The 23,498-nt window shown below is 39.2% G+C and overlaps 1 protein-coding gene across 2 annotated transcripts in view; it reads left to right on the top strand.

Annotated features, from left to right (window-relative positions):
* STRN3 (striatin 3) overlaps positions 1-23,498 on the top strand; it is a 54,622-nt gene that overhangs the window by 18,225 nt on the left and 12,899 nt on the right. The window contains exons 3-8 of one of the 2 annotated variants that reach the window (XM_063439723.1): positions 472-545; positions 3,652-3,733; positions 4,769-4,948; positions 5,202-5,334; positions 6,432-6,567; positions 20,964-21,074. In XM_063439723.1, the coding sequence (XP_063295793.1) occupies positions 472-545; positions 3,652-3,733; positions 4,769-4,948; positions 5,202-5,334; positions 6,432-6,567; positions 20,964-21,074 (716 nt within the window). The remainder of the gene's footprint in view (positions 1-471; positions 546-3,651; positions 3,734-4,768; positions 4,949-5,201; positions 5,335-6,431; positions 6,568-20,963; positions 21,075-23,498) is intronic. The other variant, XM_063439724.1, reaches the window with a different exon arrangement.

The raw sequence follows: 23,498 nt of genomic DNA, 5'->3' as shown, positions 1-23,498 counted from the left end.
TCTTTACGGCTGAAAACATTTTTATCAGCTTTTATCACATGTTATCAAACAACCTATTGTGGGACAGTGCCAGCGCACTCTTGGCACCGTAACTGCAGCGGGTTGTAGTGGTTATGGTTCTTCAAATGTTCCTATAACACTTTGGCTATTCCTAGCCATAACATGTGCTTATGATGGAATTTTCTCCACTGTAAATACTCTGTTGTAGGCTTTACTATTCATGGTATTAAATAGAAGTAGAATTAAATGAATATTTGGAATAAAACATTTCTGAAACAAGTACGGTAAATTAAAAGCAAATAGTAGCAAGTTATAATATACAGATGGTTCTGAGAAATGTTTAACCTGTTTTAAGATTTTTTAAAAGTCGTGATCAATAGACTCATATGGTTCATCTTTCTCTCTCACCACTTCATCTGAATTATGCAGTTTCTTACTGTATATACATTAATATATATTTTTTTTTTCCAGGGCAAAATATCATAAATTAAAATATGGAACAGAACTGATCCAAGGAGACATGAAGATGCCAGCATATGAACCTGGTAATTAGTGTTTAACCAAATTGTAGCATTAAATTGCTTTAACAATTAATGTGTCTTAAAACTTCGGTACACGTCTGTTGACCAGTAAAGGGTTTCTCCAACCCATTTTCATACTTAATTGCATAATGCCCTATTTGAGCTGCATGTCATCTGTACAGATATACATTTGCTTACACCTAGCATGTTGTATAAAAGTATGATATCTTTTATATTTAGTAGGTTACATGGAAATAGATATTATAATTAAAGACGTTACAAAACCTCCCATAGTTTAAGAAAGGGGACAAATGGGGTGTTCCTTTTAAAGTGCCCTCCATTAACCTTTTTTTGTTTTTAAAGGAACACTATAGGGTCAGGGGCACAGACATGTATTCCTGACCTAATAGTGTTGGAAATCACCCTTTAGGTTGCTGGCCCTCTTAGGTTTAAAACTTGCCTTATTTCCAGTCGACCGGCACCTGCCCCACCCCTACACCCATCTGCAACTTTGGCTGACAGCATTGGATTAGCTGAGATTGTCAAGGAGGCAGAGTGTGGAGAAGTTGAACGTCAGTGCTGCGCACTATGCAGCACCTCCGGTGACCATCTGAGGAGTGGCCACTGGAGGTGTCTCTAGGCTGTAATGTAAACACTGCCTTTTCATAGAAAATGCGGTGTTTAAAACAAAAAAAGCCAGCAGGGACTGACTATACTCACCAGCACAAATACATTAAGCTGTAGTTGTTTCTGGTGACTATAGTGTCCCTTTAATGTTTTTTTTTTTTTAGCTGGTGTATTAAAAATATATATGTAAAAAGAGAAAAATATATTTTTTAAAAAGTGATTACTTTTAATTTCCTACAGGGCTAAGCTTTCTCATAACATTTATGATTGTATTTGATTGGACTGGCTCATAGCGCATGCGTGTGCGCTCTGAGCTGGTGAGGGGAGAGAGATTGGGAGTGTTTTTTGGGGTTGGGGAGGTGGGTGACTGGCAAAGGAGGGAGGGAACAGAGAAGTAAGGCTTCCCCTTGCATTCTACCTGGATGAGAGAAGCTCATTACACCTGTTGCCAACTTGTTTGGTTGAGAACAGGTGTCATTTTAGCACAACATTTATTTTGGGAACTCTGTTCTGAGCTGCCTAAGTCATGTGTTCTGATGATGTAACTATCCCCAGCGCACAAGTGCAAATATCTCTTGGTGTGGGGTGTTTCAAGCTAAAATGCTGCACACCACAGATTCCTACCACCATAACCACTTCTAAAAGTAGCAGTGGTCATGGTGATTGGAGTAACAATTTAATGGTTTTCCTGGAGTCGTAGTTTAATTACTTCAATTGTAGACTTCTAACATCTGAACTACAACTTATTATTATTATTTTATTTATTAGTATTAATATTATTAATGGTATTTATATAGCGCCAACTAATTCCACAGGGCTTTACAATGTTATGAAAGGGGGGAAAATTTACAATAAATGAGACAATTACACAGTGACACAGGAACAATATTTAGATGAGGACCCTGCTTAAATGAGCTTAGAGTCTAGAGGAGGTGGGGTTTCAAATACAAAACAGGGCAGCAAGGGTGACAGCCACCAAACAAGGTGGAAAAGTAGCAGAGCTGGATGGAAGAGTGGGGTATGGCTCTTTAGGAGAGTAAGATTTGGATAAGTATAGATAAGTTACTCTGGAAGTCCATAAGCATTTCTAAACAGATGTGTTTTGAGGGACTTCTTGAACAATCGAACACTAGGGGGTAGAGTCTGATGGGGGTAGGCAGGCTGTTCAAAAAAAAAAGGGAGCCGTCCGTGAGAAGTCCTGCAAGCGCGAGTTAGCAGTAAGGGTGCAAGCAGCGGACAGGAGAAGGTCACCGACAGATCGGAGAGACAGAGAAGGGGCATCTATGAATCAGGGAAGAAATGGAAGAGGGGCTAATGTTGGTTAGAGCTTTATAGGTAAGGGTTAGTATAGGATACAGGAAGCCAGTGGAAGGATCGACAGAGGGGCAAGGTATGGGAGGAGTGACGGGTGAGAAAGATCAGCCTGGCGGCAGCATTCATTACAGATTGTAGCGGGGCAGTTTGGCTTTTGGGGAGACCAACTAGGAGAGAATTACAGTAGTTCATGCCAGAGATTACCAGAGCATGAACAAGCTCCTTGGCAGCAATGCGGGCAATATTTTTAAGGTTAATCGACAGGTTTTAGCAACATAGTAGATATGTAGCGCAAAGGTGAGGCCAGGATCAAAGATATAACGCCAAGACAACAACCTTGCAAGTGCCATCAACTTGCAGGGAAAGCGAAGGAGGATCAGCATTATGAAGAGGGAAAATAAGAAGCTCAGTTTTATAGAGATTAAGTTTCAGAAAGCGGGAGGGAAAAAATGCAAGCAGTGACACGTTGCAGGACCGTGCGGCAGAGATCAGGGGAGGAGAGATAAATCTGCGCTTCGTCGGCATACAGATGGTAGCGGAATCCAAAGGAGTTAATGCGTTTGCCAAGAGAGGCAGTATAAAGAGAGAGCAGCAACTCCCACAGACCTAAGTCTCAACATCATATACTGCAGTACATAGAGTTAGCAAAGGTGGAAATATGTTGCCATTTGGATGCTTATTATACCCTACCATTTTCAGGCACCCTTTTCAACTTCTCCAAAGCATTCAGAACAATTTGCAGAAAACGGACGCACATGAGTACTATCCGTGTTTATGCAAGTCTCTGTATGTACATATCTGATATTCAGTTGGCTAGCTTTAACCAGCACGTTTGTCCTAGTATGAGTGAGCGTTCGTTTAAAGGGACACTGTAGGCACTGTGTAGTGGTTTTGTTGCTAAGTGTTGTCCCTAGTTTATGTCACACCACTTGGGAGCAGTTTGACAGAAACCAGAAATTTCCCAGGCATGTGGAGACCACCCTCTTCTTAGCCACATGGGTAATGCAGTTAACACTTCCGCATTATCAATGTTGGCTTTGTCCAACATTTTCTTAATTAGTAAGTAGGTAATGTGAAACCAGGTGTTCCCTGTTGGTTGAAAATACATTTCAAGTGGTTAATGTGAAGAACAGGCTAAACTTGTGTTTTTAGGGGGGATTGATGTTGATTGTATCCTCTTGCCTTCCAGAAGAAACCAAAGAATCAGAGATTCCCCCAGGGCCTCAAAATAGTCAGCTGACCTGGAAACAAGGCCGGCAGCTGTTAAGACAGTAAGTAAATAAGTAAGGACTTGTGTGGGAGATTCGGTTTCAGTCTAGTAACACTTCTGTTGGCATGCTACCAAAAAGGGCTGAACGAATTGAGCAAGACCAGGCCTTTCATTGACTCATGTTCCCTTGTTCTAAACCACTAGTTAGTATTACTTCAAAATAAACAGAAATTCAGACTAATTCAAAAATCTGTGTACCTAGTTGTGTACATGTCTGAGTATTTCGAAGATTTTTAGTGAATACTTGCACACTACAATATACAGGATATTTGTAAATCCTTGCCATGAACATCTGTTAGGCTAAACGATATATTTTAGTGTGTCAGTAGTTCTTTTGGTTTGGCTCTTTTTTTCTGTATTTGTTTTCCCCCTCTTGGATTTTAAATATATCTAATATTGATGCTGTTGTTGAGCTGTGACTCCTACAATTCTCCAAGTATGCAAATAATTGGGGGGGCCCAACATCAACTGGGGGCCCCTCCTGGGTTGGGAGAAACGGTCTGAGCCCCATTGCATTTTCTCATTTGAATATTGATTTAGGGACGGGAGGAACCCAATTGCACTCTCATTTAAATATTGGGTTAGGGACAGGAAGAACTGTCAAACTCTTGCACACTCGAAGTTGAATATTTGGTTATGAATGGGAGAAACTCTGATTTGTTTGTGAAGCAGTGCTTATCTTCGACATCATTTTAAATTAAGGCAAGTGTTTAGGAAGGGATGTGCATAGGGTTGTGCTGAGCATTGCAGTTAAACGTTTTCCCACTTGCCTATTCTCCACCTATCCATCATCTACCCTTCATTTATCTTATAGGACAGAAAATAAATGTTAATACTACTCCTTCCATGTTTGCTTGGGTTTGAAATCTGTTATATGATTTAGTGTGCTTCCATCCCAATGCCATGCTTTTCCCATTGAAAATGTTTTTTGGTCAAGCTGATCATTTGTGTGGGAAGAATTTTGTAAAACTGTTCACTGACTAAAAAGTCAACATTGGCTTTAGAATTGCTCAGCATTTTGTGATGTTCATTTTAGGTACCTTCAAGAAGTTGGGTACACAGACACGATATTGGATGTTCGGTCACAAAGGGTACGCTCCTTGCTCGGACTGTCCGGCTCAGAGCCAAATGGCTCAGTTGAAAAGAAGAACTTAGAACAAATCCTCAATGGTGGGGATTCTCCTTCAATTAAGCAAAAGGGACAGGAAAACAAAAGGTTAGTATAACATCCAAACTACAAACCTTACATAGAGAATTGTGACCAGGATCCATTGAATTTAAAACGATACAGGTTTTACCGAGCACACAGATAAGTTGGCTCAGTTTAAAGAGTCCCTCCCTCTATTTAGATATAGTCTTGGGTCCAAATTCTCATTATTTAAAGAAAGTTATACACAGAACAGAATATAACCTCATTTTGTGTTATACTGTGTAATCCCTGCCATTTAATTTTCCTTTTTTTTCTGTAGGAACTCGGGTGATGTCCTTGAAACTTTTAATTTCTTAGAAAATGCTGATGACAGTGATGAAGAGGATGAAGGCGACATAATAGAGGATGTCACAGACGGCAAGGACCAGCAACGTATAAACAAAAAGCATAAAGTAAGCCTAGTTTGTAGTATGCATGATCGTTCTCCTATATTAGCAGCTGCATCCCAAAATAAAACCGCCGGCCCAGGGAATCGGAGTTTGTTCTTTCTATACTTGGAGACAGAGTTGTGTGTAAGTTTAGGGCTGGGATTTGGATGAAGGCCCAGAGAACATGAACATGTTTTTTGTTTCTGCAACTTAATATGTTTGTCAAAAGTGGTTATGCGTGGTCATGCTCTATTGCTCTAGAAAAGCATGCCGGCCCTGTCCATGTTTCATGTTCCTTGTGCTGAATCATAGTTAGCTGTCATTGACTCACGCAGAGGGGATTTACAGTGTGTCAAATAACATGTTTGTGCCTGATTGTATTTCCTTTGTATCCTCTCTGCATTTGTAACAACTCTGCTTCAACTTCGACAGAGAATATTTGCTCCTTGAGTCTTATATGGTATCATTTTTGAAACACATATTTATATAAAAAGGGAATATAATAATAAACACAAACCAAAAAACACTTGCTGTTTAAAATGCTTCGAGAGGCTCTTCTCAAATATATGCTTTCCTGTGGTTACTTCCAATGGGGCACCTGGTGTGGAGGAGTGGGGTGTTCAACCCAATAGGAATCTGGTCAGCACTCCAAATATATATACAAAATACTGTGTTTACTTAAATCTGATAAAGTTTCCAAAATGTTAATGCACATAAGATTCTGGACAAAATTCTAAATTTTCTGGATCATTCAGGTGCATTTCACACTGGCGAATTTCATTCCTGAAAGAGGGCTTAAGAAAGAATAGATTTGACACGTAACACTAAAATTGTAATAACATCATTGTTACTATAGTATATGGCAATAAACATTTTTATTGTAGCACAATGTTGTATAGTAGTATCTTTTTTGCATTACATTTGCCAATAAAAACAGTTTCAGCTTCCAGGTTTCAAAAATTGAGGTGCGTATTAGAGTTGAGTAAATACGGTATGCATTAAGGGAACAGCATGCACACACAAAAATGTTTTAAATCTTCTAAGGCTCCTTAAAATAACCCATTTTAGCAAGTGGATATGGGGATTTGCCTGTAGTAACAAGCGATGTTTCTTTTGTACAGATTGGCAATGAAGGTTTAGCTGCTGAGCTGGCAGATGACACAGAGGAAGCTCTGAAAGAGTTTGACTTTCTAGTGACTGCAGAAGATGGAGAGGGTGCGGGGGAAGCCAGGAGCTCAGGCGATGGGACAGAATGGGGTAAGAGCTAACCTGGCCATGTCGTTGGACAAAGCAAAATCTTTCGTCAGGAACCTTCCATCTCCTCTCGTTTTGCAAGAATTTTGTTTTGCAGACAAAGATGGCCTAGTCTTCCCCGAGTAATGCAGATAAAGCAATAATGAATTTATGGGATTTTGAGTTTGCGTTCAGGTAGTGTTTGTTTTTTGTGTGTGTGTGCGTGCTAATATGCTCTTGGTTGAGGTCTGAATTGGCACTTAAGCTGCTTACAGCTTTGTAGATAATTGACCAGGAAGATTTGCAGAAAGTTTTTTTAATAGACCTATAAAACCATACAATTTTATTAAAACAAAAAACAAACAAACTTGAGAAATCCTGTCTCCACAGCTCTCTCTGAGTTCCCAGCTTGATCCAAAAGGAGCAGTGATCAGCTCTATGGATCATAGCCCATGCTTTTATTTTAGAGTATATAGGCAATTATAGAGACTACAATACTGTTTAACTTTTGATAGATCTATTTACTATAGCTACTATAGCCAGTGTTATAACTGAGATTCTGTGGTTTATTTCATGTTTTTTTTTGTGTATTTAGCTTCACCATATCGGTGAGTTTAAAACCTAGACCTTCAGAGCCTACCATAAAACATCATCTTGGGCTACATTAATGGGACTACAGTGTTTTGACTTACATCAACTACAGCTGCAGGGCATTTTGCTTCCTTTCCAAGCTTAAATGGTTGTGAATCGGAGGAAGTGATTAACACAGAAATAAAGGTTTCTTTTGAAAACATATTGTATATGTCAGAGTATATGTCATCCATACATGACGTGCTCACAAACAGGTCAAACCTCATTCAGCAATTCATACATAACTTGGCAGAAATATAAATGATATATTACATTAGTTATTCCCCCAGTCCCATTGATACAATACTCCTACCTTAGCAGTACTTGTGCTTTCACTTCTGCCCAACTACCCTCACTGTATTTGCCAGCCTTTTAATGCGTGAAAAAAAGTGATATTTGCAATCTGTAGACTCGCTTGCAAGGCACGTTTTCACAGCAATTGAAGTCCCACACGACATGTACATTGCAGTTGCTGTGAAGACAAGCAGGAATACTTTAAGGTTCTCCTCCTCTTCACCTGTCAGTCAACCTTTGACATGCACTCTATGCAAGAATTTATTGGATATGATCAAATATTCAGAAAATTCTGAGAGAAGTCTATACATTTGCAAGCAACCTAATTAGCACAATGTATAGCTGGAATCGTAACACTCCTTGCGACAATGTAAGGCACGATAAGTGCATTTTATATGCTTTATGATGTCCTGCCTTTCCCTATATAGTGACTGAATGCATCCTTACTTGCAACAATTGCCAAACCTGTTTAAATCTCTCAAAATAAGCATTGCAATACATCAGATGCCATATAATCTAAAAATCTATTCAAACGTTAATGTTGCATCAATTAAAAGGTATTTTTTTTTTTTTTTATCAGAAAATGTCATTGGGAATTATGCAAATTTTACCTGCATATGTTCAGAATGTAAAAATAACATTCTATCTTTATAAAGAGCATGCAATTTTCAAATTGCGTTTAGCTTCTACAACTGCGAGGGGTAATTGACCAGAAGTGGGACATCTGCAGTGGGTTCGAGTCCTCCTGTTACTCCAATTGTGATGTCCCTTAATACTTGGCCACTTGTTAAAGGTTTTTGGGATTCCAAGCAAAGCGTTAGACAAGATGGGTTTGACACATTTGCTCACATGCACTGCCATGTCCCCTGCAGAGGTTGCAGTGGGTGTTTTATGCCCCTAAATAGTCAATGTAGTCCAGGGGGAGTGTAAATAGTGAAATGTGTTTTATTTAAATTATGTTTTAATGATCTATAACAAGGCTCAAACCTTCTGCTTGCACACTAGCCACTGGTGAGTGGCAATTCATCCCTACCTAGTGTGCCATGGACTCATCACAGCCTCTGGGGATCTTCATTGCTTTTTGAAAGCAGCAGCTTATTATAAATGTGGCAACTCCCACTTCCTTTTCTTCTTCCCACCAGATGGTAACTGTGACATTGCCTGGTGGAAATTCTTTTTATGTATTTTGTTTTTTTTTGCAGCTAGTGCACCTGCCACCTACCCTCATCTGATAGAAGTACCGCAACACTCACAGAATAGTTGAAAGGCTAAAATAAACAGCCTGCATGCCTGCAAAACATGGATTTATAGCAGAGGAGAGGAACTTGCTCTAGGTCTCTTCCCTATATGTACAGAAAGTGTAGATAACAGTGAAATTAGGAATGTATTGAAATTAGACTTTAATTACATTTTAAATCATGTTCTGCACAATAGGTCCACTCTACACATTGTCCTAGCCAAATTGCTTGCAAATGTGTTTTTTTTTTTTTTTTTTTCTGACTTCCTTAGCCATTGTCATCATGAAGTCCACAAACAGCCCCATGATGAGATTTGGCAGATTGTGTTGCAGAAGATTGTTTGCGTTGGACAAATACAATGTATATGCCCAGTTAGGTTTAGGACTTGACAGTTTGAGCCTTGATTTAGATTACAAAACATCCCTCCCCCCCCTCCCCCCCCCCCCCCCAAAAAAAAGGATGTGCTATTACATATTTATGTTGGAGACTTGCTTAAAGGAACACTCCAAGCACCATAACCACCACAGCGCTAGTGGTTATGGTGCTGTATTTAGAATTTTTTGCTGTACTTACATTGTGCCCACCATGTCCCGCTTCCTCCCTCTCTACAGCCTCCAGGAAAGCTGGAGAGCATCAGCTGATCGCTGTCAGCCAATGAGCTCCACCCTGCATTACCAGGCTTCGCTCCAGTGGAGAGCTTCCAGCTCAAGGGGCACACTATAGTGTTTATGGTGCTTGGAGTGCTCGTTTAAGCACCTGATGGACTACATTGTAACAATTCACTGAGTAATGCTTAAAGGGACACTATAGTCACCAGAACAACTACAGCTTAATGTAGTTGTTCTGGTGAGTAGAATAGCTCCCGTCAGGCATTTTCATGCAAACACAGCCTATTCAGAGAAAAGGCAGTGTTGACATTTCCCCTAGGGACACCTCCAAGTGGCCACTCCTCAGATGGCCACTGGAGGAGCTTCATGGCTCAGTGCTGCACAGTAGACAGCCCTTCCGTTCAGCGTCCCCACGCTCTGCATGGGGACTCTGAATTGTTCTCATGGAGTTGTATTGATTCAATGCATCTCTATGAGGAGGTGCTGATTGTCCAAAACGGCATTTGCCCCTGCGCCCTTGCTTATTTTAGCCAATCCAAAGCATTGGGTTAGCAAAAAAGTGGCAATTTTGATGTCACAAAGGGGGCGGGGCCAGCGCCGGCAGAGCCCTGTAGAGTTGAAAATAAGGTGTTTTAACCCATTCTGAGGGGGTTAATGGGGGGCAAGCCACCTAAATGGGTGTTTTTTTTTACTATAGGGTCAGGAATGCATGTTTGTGTTCCTGACCCTATAGTGTTCCTTTTAATAGTCTTTAATTTATTTAATCTTTGCAGAAGACATTTAACAATATTCTATATTTCTTTGCAGTTTTGCTTTAAGCTTGTGAATGAAGTGTTTATACTTCCAGTGCCAATTTAGACACAAGTGCTTAAAGTATCCTCTAGTTGCTTAGAAAACTGGGCTAGTTGTGTTGACAGAAGGACAAGCTTTCATTCAAGAGAAACATTTCTTATTAAAGAATAAAACATTTGGAGCAGCCAGCTTGGTAAAGTCAGGGTAACACTGGCTTCTGATTCTTGACCACATACAAAGTAATACTTACAATAAAGCATTTGTGTAAAAAGAATAAAAATAAAAATCCATGTATTTGACTTTAACTTTGAAAAGCCATAAAATGTGTTGTAGGTAGAAAATAACGCACACAAGTTGGAAAGTACCAAAAATCATTAAATCGGCACTAGTGTGTTCTGAGCAGCTAAAAAATATGCATTGTAACTGAAACTGCCCTGCAACCACGTCAAATATAGGGGCAGTGTGGTTACCACACGGTACTTTACTTCTTCAGAATAGTCCTTTGTGTTCAGATCTTCAGGCAAGTATTGCACACCTTGCAACAATGACGACGTATGCATTTGCATCTTAAATGAGATACCTGCGGTGGTGTTGCAGTTAGGTGGGCTGGGAGACTTAAAAAACTTGTGAGGAACTATGTGTGGGTTTTGCAGTAACTCTGGGAGAAGAAAAGGGCCCAAACACCTTCTAAATGGTTATCAGAGTAGACCTAAACCCTAATAACCCTTAACGATTTATGAAGGCACCAACAACTAACTAGATATTCTAATTTAATATGCAAGAACAGCAGTATGATGTACTTAATACTGGCAGACAATATTCATAACCAACAGACTTGGATACGTTAGTGCTGTACGTGTGCAATGGTCTCAATCTCTCGTTTCTTATCTCTTAGTGTGCAGCGGTCTCGCAGTGATATCTCTGGTGGTGTACAGAGGTCTCACTCTCTTATCTTGGTTAATGTACAACAGTTTTTCATTCTCCATTGCAAACAAAAATCTGCATTCAAAGTTTCAGTCTGCATATATATAGTAAGTGGTAAATAAAAAGATAGGTGATTATCACATGCACGTTTGTTGTTTAGCAAGCATGTCATCTGAAGTTACAAAAGCGTAGTCTAATGGACATAGATATAATTGTGAAATATTACAAAAACTGCTGTTGGCAGGAAGTCAATATTAAGATGTAACACTATATTGGTCCAATGTTATAGTGAAATAAAGCAATTAAATTAAGAAGAAATCTGTGTCTGTTTTATAGTTTCTTTCATTCTTTTTGTTTCTTATGTCTTTCGTTTTCAGGTCCACACATTTCATCTTGGATTTTTTTAAATTTATTTTTTTATTTTTCCTCTTCCTTTTATCTCTCTTTAAGTGTTGTTCACTTTTGTAATGATTGTCAGACATACTTGTTGAAGCCTTTATGCTGATAAGCACTTGCATTATTGAGACGGCAATATGGCTTGCTTAATGTGAGATAAGAGGAAAAATAAAGGAAAAAAAAAACAATGTGAATTCTCTAGGCTCCTGTTCAACCATACAAACACACACAGACATAGTATTCTTCAGATTTACGTAACAAATTGTATTTACATGGCAGTAAGGGTAAATGGCGGTTGGAAAGGAAAAGGTGAGAGACCACAACCTAGGAAGGTTTTGCTGGAAAAGATCAGTCAATGGGGAAATCACAAATATCTCAACAATTACGAAGTTCTTCTTCACAGCCGAAACCTCACTATAAAGCAAATAGATTGTCTGGAGAGATTTTATAATGGCTGATTTTCAAATAATAACACTTTGAGATTTTTTTTTTTTTTTATCCCTCCATCCCCCCTCCATTTGCAAAAAACATTGCACTTACATTATCAGCCTTGATTTGTGCTTTGCCTACTCTGTGAAGTAGCTTTCCAGTCATATAATTTTGGTTTAGGGAGTCTGAACTGTTGGATGTGTTCAGTTAGGCCTTGAAAAGGTGTAGTGGGAGGGGCTGATTAGCAGATTTCAAAGTACCGTGCACAGCTGCTGTGCTGCTTAGATCAGGGATTTGTGGAACTTGCAGTATAAATTATTGGCTATCTATTTATGCAAGCTTTGCTTTGCTTCCTGTTACTACTGTGTTATTGGAAACTGCAGACTACAAAAGAGGGACAGAGGTGACGGGGTAAAGGTGCAGAATGCTGCAAATTGTCTTTATTGTACTAATATAGTGTTACATCTTTATTGATTTATTGCACATAGTATGTTTTTATGGTATTGCACGTTCGCTTGTATGACCATTTACAAACTCATTTGTATTTTCACATGACATACTATCAAAGCCATTTTTTACTGTGTTATTCACATTAGTGAGAATTTTAAGTGAATTTCACATTTAAGGCCGAGTTAGTGAACTAGAAGCATTTTAACCTGAAATTGCAATTCCTAACTCTTTAAATGATCACTTTAGAGTTACCCTGTCTCACAGTGTGTCCTCTCCCTTTTTTTTCTGGTCCCTCTAAAAACAGCTTATTTCTACACAGACTATTGTCTTCCCCGATAACCATACTGCCCTACCAACCATTTTACTAGCCAGTTGTACTTTGTAATTAAAAGAACACTGCAGGGTCAAGAATACCAACATTTTGCCCCCCTTGTACTCCTTAAAACAAAAGCAGCCTTAACTTCATTCCAGCGCCACGTGGGGGCCCCTGGCACTGGATCTGCCCACACTCCGCCCCCTTTGCTGAGATTATCAAAACTGACTATATCAGCCAATCCAATGCTTTACCGTAGGAAAGCATTGGGAGACTGATGCACACTCAATCGACTCAATGCATTTCTGTGGGGAATGTTCAGCTCATTGATGCAGAGTGTGGAGATGCCGAACATCAGTGCTGCATGTTGTGCAGCACTGACCCAGTAAACACCTTGTGGCCGTCTGAGGAGTGGCCACTGGAGGTGTCCCTAGGCAGCAATGTAAACACTACCTTTTTTATGAAAAGGCAATGTTTACAGCAAAACGCCTACAGGGACATGCCATACTCACTAGAACAAATTAATTAAGTTGTGGTAGTTCTTGTGACTACAGTGTCCTTTAAGTCCTAGCCTACCCGCTGCACCGCCCTTGTAAGGAAAACCCATTGAAGACAAAATGCTTTAGCTGCTTATTGATGCAATGTGGGCTTTACTCGCCTTGCTGTGGCTGTATTTTAATTTTGATGCATGTTTGTGCACTACCTCAGCTGCAATGTATAGTATTTGCTACAGTTGCCTGATAAGGTAATCAGCGTTGCGGAAAAGTCCGCCTTGAGCAGAATTCTAAAAAAAAATATATATATTTCCACAATTCTTCCAGAATACATTGCTCAACATGCAAATGAGAACATTCAGATTTCGTCATGCATTACAGCACCATGCTGACAACCCATGGGTTGAAACTGTACAGGCTGTGCTTGGATTGTCATCATTGGTCCATTTTGATCACGGCTCATGTTAGAATTAAAAAGCTGTGTTTTAAACCAGTGCTCTTTGGTTAAAGGTCCGTGCAAATCCTTAAAAAAAAAAAAAAATAATAAAAAAAAAAAAAATGTTTCTCTCTCCTCGTATTTGCATATATTTGGAATATTATATTTATACAGCAGTTAAAGTATACAAGTTTTGTTCCTATAAAACATCTCCTACAATTGTCATATGGAAAATACTGAATGGGAAGACCCTGTAAACTTCCATTTACACTCACAATTAATTGTCATTCCAATTTTCATTGTTAAAAATTAAATAAATCCTATTTTCTGTGGAGGTTGGAATATCCAGAATACTCTACTTTCTAGCTGTGTTTGTGGGTTACAAGTATTTTTGTGAGGTTGTCCATGATTGTAGACTATGGTAAGGTCCAGTAAATAAAATATCTAGGAGAAAAAAAATTAAATATATGTAGTAATGCTGAATGTTGCAGGTCCATCAGGTGTTGACTAGTTGTCCAATGGAACTTCCACGATTTTTATAGTTACATAGGCTGAAGAGACGTGTCCATCAAGTTCAGCCTTCCTCACGTTTGTTTGTTTTTTGCTGTTGATTGAAAAGGCAAAAAACACAGTTTGAAGCACTTTTGCAACAAACTAGAAAAAAAACATTCCTTCTAGACAGATTTATCCTTGATTCAAAAAGCTATTACCCTACGATTTAAAAAGTATGTACTATACTTTTTCAAGTTTGCATCTAGTTGCTGTTTATACATCTGTACAGACTCCGATAAAACCACTTCTTTAGACAGAGAACCCCAAATATATGAGTGTACAAGTGCACAGTTCTGTGTGGGTAATATACATAATTGGTGAAATTTGCTATTTTTCCCCAATGCAATGTTAGTCACGAGGCATTTTAAATGAAAAGCAGACAGTTGGTCTAACCAGGAATGTGGGAGCTTATTTGGGACATAATGTCCAGATAATCGTACAATAATAGTAAAGTATATTAATGTCTAAATATGTGTAGTTTTATTATTTCTTTATGTAGCACAAACGTATTCCGACAGCCGTTTTCAATTCGAGAAAGGATGCTCAAACGAGCTTCTAACCTTTGGTAGCTGGATACACGTCGTAAAGTGTGTTACCCAAGGACACCTATTAATCATATGGCTAATGATATGAAATGTGTTTTTCCTGTCGCTCTTTTACTTTACACGAAGGTCCTCTCTCTGGTAGGACAGAAAGTGTTGACTATTTTTTTTTATTGGTTGGATTGTTCCCTTACCCAATGCAACTTTTATATTCAAACATTGCAAATCCGTCTGAAAAATCAGAAGGCTGATTGCTGTGGATAAAATGCAAGGATGGTATGGTCAGATCATTGGTTAAGATCATGTACGTAATCATTACAGGGTGGATTTTGTGATTCTTAGCTGGTATAGCACAGGATCTATTCGGAATGCAGTGTATAATCCAGGGTTTGGCAAATCCCAGGTCGCCATGGCGACCGAGAGTTTAGTCCTGGCGTCTAGGATTTTTGAGCACGTTCCCTCAGGCGGGCGACTGTGCATTCTGTAAGCTGATGGCGAGGGAGCCGTGATTACCCTGCTTTGCTCCCTTGTGCGCCACTTAGTGATATGTCACTCCGGCATCACAAAGCGGCACACGAGGAGGTCAGAGCAGAGAGATCACAGCTCCTTCTCAGCCAGCCGGCCGCCCAACTTCTCTGTCCTCCAGCCAAATGAGCACTGGACCCAGGGGAAACTGATCAGAGGCTGGGTGGAATAGAATTGCATTAAAACAAATAAGTGTGTGTGTGTGTACGACCGACCAGCCGCCCCTCCCCACCCCTCCAGTCGCCCATCCCCACCCCTCCAGTCACGTGGGAATGGTGTTTATACTCGCCCTTTTTCCCCAGACCGTGCTGATCTCCCCAAGACTGGCATAGGAAAGCACTGAGAAGCTATTGCACATGCGCTGAAAAACACTGCGGCAATCAACATCATCTCGTTGAATCAGTGCAGTTCTATGGGGAACGTTTAGCGCCTCTGTTTAAAGTGGAGGCGCTGAATGTAGGTGCTGTGTACTGTGCAACACTGAGATAGGAAGCACTTGAGTGGCTGTCTGAGTGACTGCTACTAGAGGTATCACTAGGCAGTCTTTACATTGAAAAGCCTACAGGGACAGGCTATAGGCACCAGAACCACTACATTAAGCTATAGTGGTTCTGGTGACTATATTGTCTCTCTAAGAATTGTGTTTTTGTTGTAGAAAATAAAGCTTTGTAAGTTTAAAAAAAAACAAAAAACTGTCTCCTAACTTTTTTTAGCTGGCTCTTACATTCAAAACAAATTGGTCAAGCCCTTGAATAATGTAATTTTAATACTTGTTTTACTAATATCTGATGATATTAATTTTTTTTGCATTGAGGTACTTCCGTGGCAATGATGAAATAAACAAATAGTGTATTTTATTCTATCTCTAACTGGTATTAAGAGATTTCTTCTCCTGAAATCTGTTTCCCATACCATCACATTTTCAGAAACGATGCTGGAAAAACAGCCATAGGGAGTCTTGGCTTCTGGCAGCTAAACGCTCATCTTAATGATCCTTGTTATTTTATAATGATGGTAGGAATCCCCACAATGTGTGTGTGTGTGTGTGTGTGTGTGTGTCAAACTTACAAGTGTGGATTTGTAGTTGTGTTCTTGGAGAAATGCACACATTGCGGTTTCCCTGAAATGCCCATATTGTAGATGGCCAGAGAAATGGTACATCATCTATGCAGCAAAACCACTACGTTAAGATGGTGATTTTTGTGCTTAGTATCCTTTTAAAGCTTGACGGTACTATGGCTCTTAATGACTGACTTTGATAAGTTGGAACTAAACTATCAGGATTTTTTTTTTAATTTACTTTAACCCCTTAAGTACACATGACATGTGTGATATGTCATGATTCCCTTTTATTCCAGAAGTTTGGTCCTTAAGGGGTTTAAGAAACTCCCACTTATTGACTAGAAATTTAACAAGGGACATTATACATTTGAGAATTAACCTAATATTCTTTTTATTCAAATTATTGATAGTCCAGATAAAAAAAAAAAATGGTCTTGTGTAGGTGTCTAACTTTATTCTTTGCTTGTAAGAACACGTAATTGATTCACATGTTGACTAATGTTGCATGACCCATAGAAGTTTTAAGAAAACCTGTGGTGTGATCATTCAGTGCATAATTATCACACCGTTATCAACTCAAAGAAACTTCTATTAAATATATGGTAGGTGTTTGCCATTTAACACCGCTCAATTCTGGGCACATTTAGAATATTTCGGCTTATCTTAAATAACTGTAAGTAGAGGCAATCTTTTATTAGGAAAAGTGTGTATTGTTCCTAACCTGTGTGTTAATATTTAATTTTCAGCATCTCCGTATAATCTATAGGTTGCAACCAAAAGAGAGAAAGCGATCATTATTGTTCAAATCAACAATTATACATTTAAGTGTCTAACGCAATCTTTTTTTGGATAGAGCTTTGAGGGCTGATTTGTTACTACAAGGAGCACTCATTCAAGTGCTCTTTGTGTGTCCTTTTTCGGACTAGAGTATGTGGCTTAGGCACATTGCTTTTATATAAAATACATGCTGAAACTAATTTATGTTCATTTGTAAAAGGCACTTTGTTGAGAAAGATGTGGGATTGGGTGCTTGCAAGCTTTTTAGCCAATCAGAAGCCATCTTGAATTATGATCATTGACGAAACGCCACACACATGAAATAACGGTAATGACAGCCTCTGGTTTGCTTTAAATAATTTATATCCTGGAGCAACTAATGCAGATATCATCACTGATTACTACTATAGCTTTTCTAATTTGAATTTGAACCTCTCTAAACACCTCAGTGTGGGCTTCTTGTGAGTCTTTTCATTATATACATATGACTGTGTTGATATCTAACTCACTGGTACTGCAACTGCTATGGGCAATATTCCCCATGATGCTTAGTCAGCTGATTTAAACTCCCAATTTAATACCGGGAACTTGATCTTGGAGATTGCTAGTAGCTATACAGACGGTTATATTTAATCCTAAAAAAAATGGCAATCCTTGACCCCAGTTGTCCTCATCCTGTAGGAGGTGGTGAGATAATTGGGTTTTGTTCCACTTCAGCAGAACATAGAACATCTCACTAAGATTCCTACTGAAAACCGTAATATAGTATCAGTGGTATTGTGTGATTACTTATTACAGCATGATCCTTACTGTATATTTCTTAGTATGCTTTACATGTTAAAAACATTATACAATAACAGTGTTCACGTGTATCTATAATTTTTTTTTATTTATTTTTTTGCTTCTACACGAATGAGTTTCAGAGCTCCCAGACACTGAAAGGTAGAACCAATTCCTGTGTTAAATCTTCTGAGTAGGACGTTTCCATCCTGTTTAAGGCTAAATAGTTTACTCAGCAGCGTTTCCAGTAGATGCTTTTTATAAATAGCTCTAATTGTTTGCATTGTTACAAACCTACACAGAGCACTTGAGCGTGGGATAGGAGGAAAATATTCCTCGTTGGCAAATCTCACACATTTTCTTACCAGCATATGACCTAAAACAAGTGTTTGAAAATGCTTTTATATCCAAGTTATCCTCTTCATGACCATCAAATACACTACTGATTACATCCGTGACATTGTTCACTGATGGAATAATAGAAGGTCCACGATGCATTAATGGTGGTGGGTTTTAAGGTGGTCTCTCTTTGTTCTATGTCACTGTATGTGTCTCTTAGCTGCCTTACACACAGCATTGTCTCAAATTTTATGGTTCGTACATGGCTATTGGTCACAACATGTCAACAGAATTGTTTACCTTCAAACGTCATTGTACCTACAGTAGTGTTTTTACTCCTACTATTCGAGGATGGATCATCATTTTCTCGGCTGGTTGACCCAGTTTTTCTCTATGCAGGTTTTTTTTTTTTTTTTATTGTACATACATTTAATGGTCCATATTGATGGAGTTATAGACACAAGTCCTCTGGAACAATGTGAACTTATGTTACCGATATCAACTTATGGTTGTGCACGTGAGCTTCTAGCATTCATTTTTAGCACATAGTCACCAGCATGATAAACTTGGGGGTTTGGATGGGTTTATTGAAAATTGTTGTTGGTCAAGTATGAAATTCTATATTCGTGCCTTGGTATGATCAGTAAACATCTATGTGCTTGGCATGTCTGTCTTGGATGGCCATTGGATGGCCATTGGAGACATGCAAATCATTTTAAAGATATCATCTGCTTGTGTCAGACACCTGTTTATTTTCGTATGCACCATTTTATATACACATCTTATTGGAGGGTTTCATTTTCTTTCCATGACGCTGGGGACGCTGAACGGCAGGGCTGCCTACTGTGCAGCACTGAGCCAGGAAGCACTTCCAGTGGCCATCTGAGTGACCACTTCGAGGTGTCCCTAGGGGCAATGTAAACACTGCTTTTTCTCTGAAAAGGCAGTGTTTACATGAAAATGCCTGAAGGGAGCTATTCTACTCACCAGAACAACTACATTAAGCTGTAGTTGTTCTGGTGACTATAGTGTCCCTTTAAGCATTACTCAGTGAATTGTTACAATGTAGTCCATCAGGTGCTTAAACGAGCACTCCAAGCACCATAAACACTATAGTGTGCCCCTGGAGCTGGAAGCTCTCCACTGGAGCGAAGCCTGGTAATGCAGGGCGGAGCTCATTGGCTGACAGCGACCAGCTGATGCTCTCCAGCTTTCCTGGAGGCTGTAGAGAGGGAGGAAGCGGGACATGGTGGACACAAGGTAAATACATCAAAAAATTCTAAATACAGCACCATAACCACTAGCGCTGTGGAGTCTCCAACTGTTCTGGTGACTAGTGTCCCTTTAAAGATTAACCCCTTACAAACTATGTTCAGTTAATGTAAAGTGCAACATTTATGGCATTGAGCCAAGATGGAGGCACCCGGTCCCCGGATAGATAGTGTGGTTTTCTACATTTAATTTAAATGAATTTATTTAAACCTCTAACACACTTGCTTAATATAGGAAATATGCAAATATAATACAAAATCCTGGGAAGATAAGTTCCCTTTTAAAAGTTTTCTAATTCTTTTTCCTCTAAGGTAAACAAACAAATATGCAAACGCTACACATGTCTCTGTCTGCGCCAAATGTAACTTTGTTTTGTTACTTTGTAAAATGTACACTTGACACTAATTTCACACATTTATGAAAATGCATTTTTTGCTTTTCACTTTTGGAGGAAAGTTCGATATTTATCTCTCTCTCTCTTTCCACCTCCCTCCCTTCCCAGACCACTTTAGTTCAATGAAGTGGTCTGGAGGCCAGGTCCCTCAGGTTTTAACCCTTCACATGTAAACATAGCAGCTTCAGAAAAACTGCTATGTTTGCATTGCAGGGTTAATCCAGCCTCTAGTGGCTGTCTTCCTGACAGCCGCTAGAGGCGCTTCTGCAACGCTGGATGCGAAAATCGCATCCAACGTGCAGAACGTCCATAGGAAAGCATTGAGTTTGTTTTCCTGACACTATAGTGATCCTTTAAAGGCACCATGACTTAATTAATGTTTTAAGAAAACATTTATTTTACTGCTTAATCTTACTGTTCTGGGATTGTCCAAAATGCCTCTTTTCTTGTAATAGCGTAATGGATCATGTGTGCTGCAGATGACTGTAAAAAGGGTGGTGATATGTCAGTTTCTCATACTGCAACAAAACAGCTCTCTGCATAAACCTTTTAAAAAGCACAAAAATGGTCATGTAAAATCTGAAAAGAACATTTATACAGATATGACTTACACCAATAAAACAAATATACAATGTGTATAATCTGTAAAACACATTTAAAGGGTTGCAGTTTGTTTGTGCTGTATAAATGGTATTGATAGATACAAACTGATAGTTAAAGTCACCAAAATAACTTTAGCTTAATGAACATGATCTATATGCAAGAACTTCTTTATTAGGCTGACGTTGTTATGGTGACTATAGTGTCCTTTTAATTAAATTGACACATCTGGCATTTCTGTAAATGCGAATTACATCCTTGCTGCTTTGTTTGACGCTGTAACTTATTTTACATCTGTTTTTCTTGCTCGGTGTGTACCTTGTATTATTTTTGTAATGGCCAAGGCAGGTCCCACCTAGGTGATTAAACCTATAAGGAGTGTCTGCTTAAGGATCGGATTTTTTTTATTTATTTATTAAACCCTATAACCAATTAAATGTACTTATCTTCAAAGCACCCCATCACCGGATATTTAACCTACCGTATTTCTTTCCTCTTTTAATTGAATGCATTACTAACATGCTGACGTGTGTGTTTTTGTTTTGTTTTTTTTAACTAACATGCTGCATGCAGACAAGGATGTCCTGTCCCCATCTACTGAGGTTTGGGATGTAGACCAGGGTCTGATAAATAAACTGAAGGAACAGTACACCAAGGAACGCAAGGGGACAAAAGGTGCCAAGAGTAAGTTGAGATTTTGCCTGATCTCATTCAGCTTATTCGGTGGTGCTGCCCATCGCCCTGCGGGCTTTGACCATTGGAGTCATGGAGGGGTATACTTGGCGTTACCTTTTCCTGGCATACAGTGTGTTGCTGCCCCATTTATAATGAAAGAATTAAGAGCAGATGCTGTTTTTTAAAGTCTAAAACCTTTCAGTAAAAGATTTACTGTTTTAAAAAAAAAAAGAAAAAAAAAAAGTGCTCTGTAGATTGCATAATCCATGTTGACATTTAAATTGATATATGCAACTTATCCCATTTTATACACTTTCCTGTTACTTCACTGCTTCAACATCAAATGTTTATTTCTTTCCCCATCACTATCTGTGCATGCGTCCTGTGTGCAGGCATGTCGGCCCCTGCACTTGAATGCACGAAACACCAATGTTGGAATCATACCTTATCTTAAAGATGTATTTGTATACGCACGTTTGCTATTGGATCGTGTTCTGTTATGAGATAAACTTTGTGTTTCTCAATGAGTTGATCACCCATCCTTAATGCATACGGTAAAGATTCATTTATATACGTTAAAGGAGGACCGTAATTTCTCTGGCAATAAATCATACAATTTGTTCTCCTTTTTTCATGTGATACTTGGGTATAAAATTTTATATGAAAGCTACCCGAGTATCACATGAAAAAAGGAGAACAAATTGTATGATTTATTGCCAGAGAAATTACGGTCCTCCTTTAACGTATATAAATGACATCAAACTCAAGTTCAGTCTTGGCACAGCTTGCAAATGAGGGGGAGGAGTAGAAACATGTGATTCATTTCTCCTCTTCTCTGAATGCTTTCTCTATGCAGACTGCCAGGTGCAAAGGACAGAGCTTATAATAATGATTGACAGGGAGCCAAGATGGATGCGCCCAGCTGTAGGATTAATAGGTGTGGAGTTCTACATTTAATTTTACTTTTACACCACACGAAAAGTAAACATAATATTAAAAATCCTTTGACAGCATTATAAAATAAATGTTAAGATGAGGTTAACTTGTGTGGTGATTCCTTTTAACCCCTTAAGGACCAAGCTTCTGGAATAAAAGGGAATCATGACATGTCACACATGCTACTTGTTTATTCGGGACTGTTTCATCTTTGTTAGATTTCCCTATTTAGACTAAACGCTGTCTGCCTGCTCATTTAGTTACTATGCGTTACAATCATAATGTATTCGTAAGACACTCCCTAAGATTTAAGGTTTGAGTCAGGTTTCCATCACCCTCTATTTAGAGACCTGTTTATAAAGTTATCATCCAGTAATTTCATGGGCTTATTGTGCTAAGACTCCATAGAATTTCCGAGGCCACAAAAATGGTTCCTGGTATGTAGATAATTCCTTGGTTTCCCAGAAAGTCTTTCATTGAAGAATGCAGAATGTCTGCCATTCACTGAGCGCATTTTCCATGCACTGCAATGCAACAGCCGTGTAATATGTGCTTCTCTGAGATGGTGACAGAACAGATATTTCTACAATCTAGGTGGTGGGCCTCCTACAAATAGTCAGTGAAATGAGCAATCCCCAACCTTTTTAGATTCTTTGTTGGGTATTATACTTGTGATTGTGTTCTTTTTGTACAGCAGAGGAACATGTTGGCATTTTATTAGTAATAAATGGAATCCGAGAGGCATACCCCTGTATATTCTGGTTTGCAACTAAGTGAAAAAAAGAGATGCCTATATTCTCTTACAGTAATTTATCTGGGGCATAATTTAAAGAAATGATCACCCATTTATCATTACTATACCTTCCCCTATCCAAAGGCACATGGTCAGACCTTGAAGTATAATTGTCCATCATCTTCCTAGACCACAGGTAGGCTACCTGTGGCACTCGAGGTGCCTTTGCACGCCACTGACAAATAGGCTCTGGCCTATCAGGAGTCCCAGTGGCACTTGAGTTATCTGCTAATGCAAAAGGGTGGTGAGGGACAATCCTCAATTTCCACATTGCAGCATTTAGAGGAAGTGATCTCAGACTACTTATTTCCATGGAGTTTAGCCGTCTGCTGCAGCTATCACAGCTCCTGTACTTGACCTGTACCTGGCCAGCCCGATCCCCACTGGACCCCAGGGAAGCCACCCACACTGCTAGATATACACAGAATAAGCCTCCCCCTCATACAGATACAAACCGCCCACACACACAGACCTTACAAACACATCACTGACCATCCACACACACACACAGCATCTCACATGCAATACCACGATCAGCCCTAAACACACACACACCAACAAACACACTGTCAGCCATACGAAATCCCACACATACACACACACACTAACACACACTATGTGACAGCCACACACAACTCCACAAGCAGCCCACATAGGTATCATAGAAAATATTACAAATTACTCATGAACATATACAATATAAC

The sequence above is a fragment of the Pelobates fuscus genome, chromosome 13 (genome assembly GCF_036172605.1).
Source record: "Pelobates fuscus isolate aPelFus1 chromosome 13, aPelFus1.pri, whole genome shotgun sequence".
NCBI lineage: Eukaryota > Metazoa > Chordata > Amphibia > Anura > Pelobatidae > Pelobates > Pelobates fuscus.
The sequence above is the reverse complement of the archived record's forward strand: the minus strand, read 5'-3'. Positions and strand labels throughout refer to the sequence as shown.